Consider the following 3513-nt stretch of genomic DNA (forward strand, 5'->3'; position numbering starts at 1 on the left):
TTTAAAAACATCATTAATTATTAATTATTACACGTTACAGCTTGTATTTGGTTTGGTACAACCTCCACTACTCTAATCCTAATCCACACCCTTAAGCTAGGGTTTGTTATGTAAACATCATTGGATACGGATGGACAAAACTCGATAGGACAAGAAAGCAGGACTAGATAGGCTCTGTCAAAACAAGATTAGACAGGAAAGTTGTCTGTATCATGTTTGGTATGACTAGGGCTGAATAGGATAGTACTAGACAAGTTGTCCTTAAAATTTTGTTGATGTTCTTATATATCATATAAGGTTCTAAATGGTGTAATTAAGCCTTAGGAGCCAATGATATTTTCCAAGGTGTGACTTATGACGACAAATCTCTATATGATATCTATAGATTATATAGATATCATATAAAGTTCTAAAGTATAGAATACATTGAATCTGAGAAACTGGATGATTTAAAAGATGTTAATAAGTATCTAAAGGTATATTTGCTTCTTCGATTCCCATAGTGATCGACCAAAATTTCTATTAAAACATGATGGTTCTGTATCTTTTTTGGTTAAAAGTTTGATATCAATGATATAATTATCCTCTTCAGACGCTTGTATCCGTGTTGGAGTCTAAAGATTCGGTTTGGTTTTATTTTTGGTTTCCTTTTTGTATACATAGCAATTGTGATAGCCCTATTCTAGGCAGTAATCCATCACAACTCATCAAAATTAACCTACTAAAACCAATTATAACCCTTTTGGAAATAAAAATAAAAAGAAACAAATTCTCGTAGGTAATATGTAACATCATCGACGAATAACTGTCATATGTCATACAAACGTGAATTTAAATGCACTTTGTTGGTAATCCATTGGAAATCTACTTGTGTAATAATGGTGGATTATCGACGAATGTCATAAAAAACAAATATTCTAAAAAACCTACATTTAAATATGCCGGTAATCCGTTGGTAGTTGTTTCAAATTACCAACAGGATTTCAAAGGAATCTTGAAAAACTAAAACCGTTATCGTCACTCAACAACAAATTATCAATGGAATAACAAGTCATTGTAAAATTACCTCTATAATCCATCATTCATCAACAACGGATTACAAAGCGATATTGACTTTTCATTAATCCCTTTGTAATTCGTCGATAGATATTTTGGGCTACAAAAATGTCGGTGTTTACTCGGTGATCCGTCAACAATATCCCATGATTACAAGAAAAAGTATGTATGAAATATAATGTTTATTAGTTTATACAAAATAGAAAAATATGGAGGCTTTAGAGTTTGGAGAAGTGTTTTCCAATACAATCAATGATAAGAGACTTGAAAACTTAAAATGTGCATCAAGTCTTTTGATACTTGCAAGTAATAATCTCCTCATCTATTACAAATAACCATCACTCTACCATTTGATACACATTCCATCAATCTCTTCAATATTTCACAAATTACAATGGCGGCGTCTCTTCAATCGCAATATATGTTCCCACATTTTCCTCCACCACCATCTCCCGCCGGAAAACCACCATCTCCTCCTCCTTCTCATGCATCGCCACCACCACCTTCTCCCACTAGACCTTCACAACCTCCTCCACATATCATGGTACCGCCTCCACATGCCCTCCCCCCACCATCTCCTCCGCATGCCGTCCCACCACCGCCACATACCCTCCCACCACCACCGCCACATAAAATCCCACCACCACCACCACATACCATCCCACCACCACCGCCACATACCATCCCACCGCCATCGCCTCCACATATGATCCCACCACCACCACCACCACCACCTCCTTCTCCAGGGAACCATACGACAATCATTGTGGTGGTGTTTGTTTCATGTGGTGGTGTTTTCTTCTTGGCATTCATTATGGCTGCATTGTGGTGTTTCCTCAAGAAGAAGAAGAAGATGGTCCGAAAGGCTGAAAATGTGCACGTGGATGAACACCGAACAGTGAAAGAGAGTATTGTACAAGGACCACATGGGACTGAAACAGTGATGCTTTCGGTGGAAGATGATATACACATCGAAGAAGATATCAGGAAGAGTGAAATCGAGAATTTCCGAAAAGGTTTGCATTTGAATTCTGGTGTCATTGATGCAGCATCTTCTAGTACTGGCGACCACCATCATGGCCAGAAGTTGTGAGATTATACACGTTGGACTACTAAAATTCCTGCAGCAGCGCAAGCTTCAAGTTCAGAACAAATTTGTGTAATAAATATGGTTGTTTTAATGTGGTGTAAAACTGTTTTCATTATTATGTATCGATCTATTTGAATTTTTGTTGACTTTGTTTGCTAATTGACAACCAAGTTGACTGCTATTTTATAAATTAAATGAGAGAATACATATAATAATTCACCAAAATGGGTAGAAATAGATAAAAAGATGAACTTGGATACCGATTTAGATTCGTGGAAGTCACCTAGCACCAACACATGTACAGGTTCCTTTTTGACGTTTCCCCCATTATAAAAGCTCAAACCCACCACCACCGCCACAAACCCAGCCCTTTTGGATATTTTCCGGCGACAAAACAGAGAAAAAGATGCCCAGGTCACCTCCCCACCATCACAACGCTCCACCGCCTCCTGTGGTTCATCACCATCCTCCACCACCACCTCCGGTTGTCCACCACCCTCCTCCACCTCCACCTATGGTCGACCACCACCCAGTGGCGGATCCAGGATTTTGGTCTAGTGGGGGCACCTTTAAGGTAGCTTAAACGCCCACAAAGTCGTCCTATGTGTTTTTAGCCTTATTCCACCATTCCAAGAGATTTTTGAAGTTTTTTGGATTATTTTGAGGGATTTTTAAGGTTTTTTTTATCAATTTCGAGAAACTTTTCAGTTTTTTGGTTGATTTCAAGATACTTTCTTTAGTTGGTGGGGGCCTAACAAGAAATTACGGAGGAAAACCATGGTAGAAAATAAAAAAAAAACAACTTTTACCCTTAGAAAATTTATTTTTTTTAATTTTTTAGTGGGGGCCTTTCCCCCCACCTTTTACAAGCTAGATCCGCCCCTGCCACCACCCACCTCCACCTGTGGTCGATCACCCACCTCCACCACATAAGCCACATCCACACAGCCATCACCACTGACAAGATCAGGCGTGCAGGTTGCAGATCTACAAGCTAGCACTGTGTTGTAATATGGTTGCTGTGTAATTTTATGATATCCATGGCATATACTAAACTATCTATTTCCGTTTTATTGTAATTTCTTCTTTAATTAATTTCTTTTATGTTAATAATGGTGCTGGTTGTGGATTTGCATATTATATATTATTATTATGACGTTATGTAATATGAAGATTTAACGTTATCGATCATAATCTTGTGTACGTAAATTTCTTCCATTTCTTAAATCTCATCCTCGTGAATTGCATGATCCATTTTCTTGGTAATAAATTACAGGACCCAATCCATAAACCAAACACACATCGTCATCGGTACTTTTAAGGAAAATATATATATATATATATATATATATATATATATATATATA

General features: G+C 37.5%; 1 protein-coding gene across 1 annotated transcript; it reads left to right on the forward strand.

The window, feature by feature from the left end:
- Positions 1 to 1450: 1450 nt before the first annotated feature.
- LOC112502271 (proline-rich receptor-like protein kinase PERK8) lies at positions 1451 to 2292 on the forward strand. The gene has a single exon (XM_025106138.1). The coding sequence runs from the start codon at positions 1451 to 1453 to the stop codon at positions 2147 to 2149; it is 699 nt and encodes a 232-aa protein (XP_024961906.1). The 3' UTR covers positions 2150 to 2292.
- The last annotated feature ends 1221 nt before the right edge of the window (positions 2293 to 3513 follow it).

This window comes from Cynara cardunculus, unplaced genomic scaffold (genome assembly GCF_001531365.2).
Source record: "Cynara cardunculus var. scolymus isolate 2C unplaced genomic scaffold, CcrdV1 Un_Scaffold_1172, whole genome shotgun sequence".
Classification (NCBI taxonomy): Eukaryota; Viridiplantae; Streptophyta; class Magnoliopsida; order Asterales; family Asteraceae; genus Cynara; species Cynara cardunculus.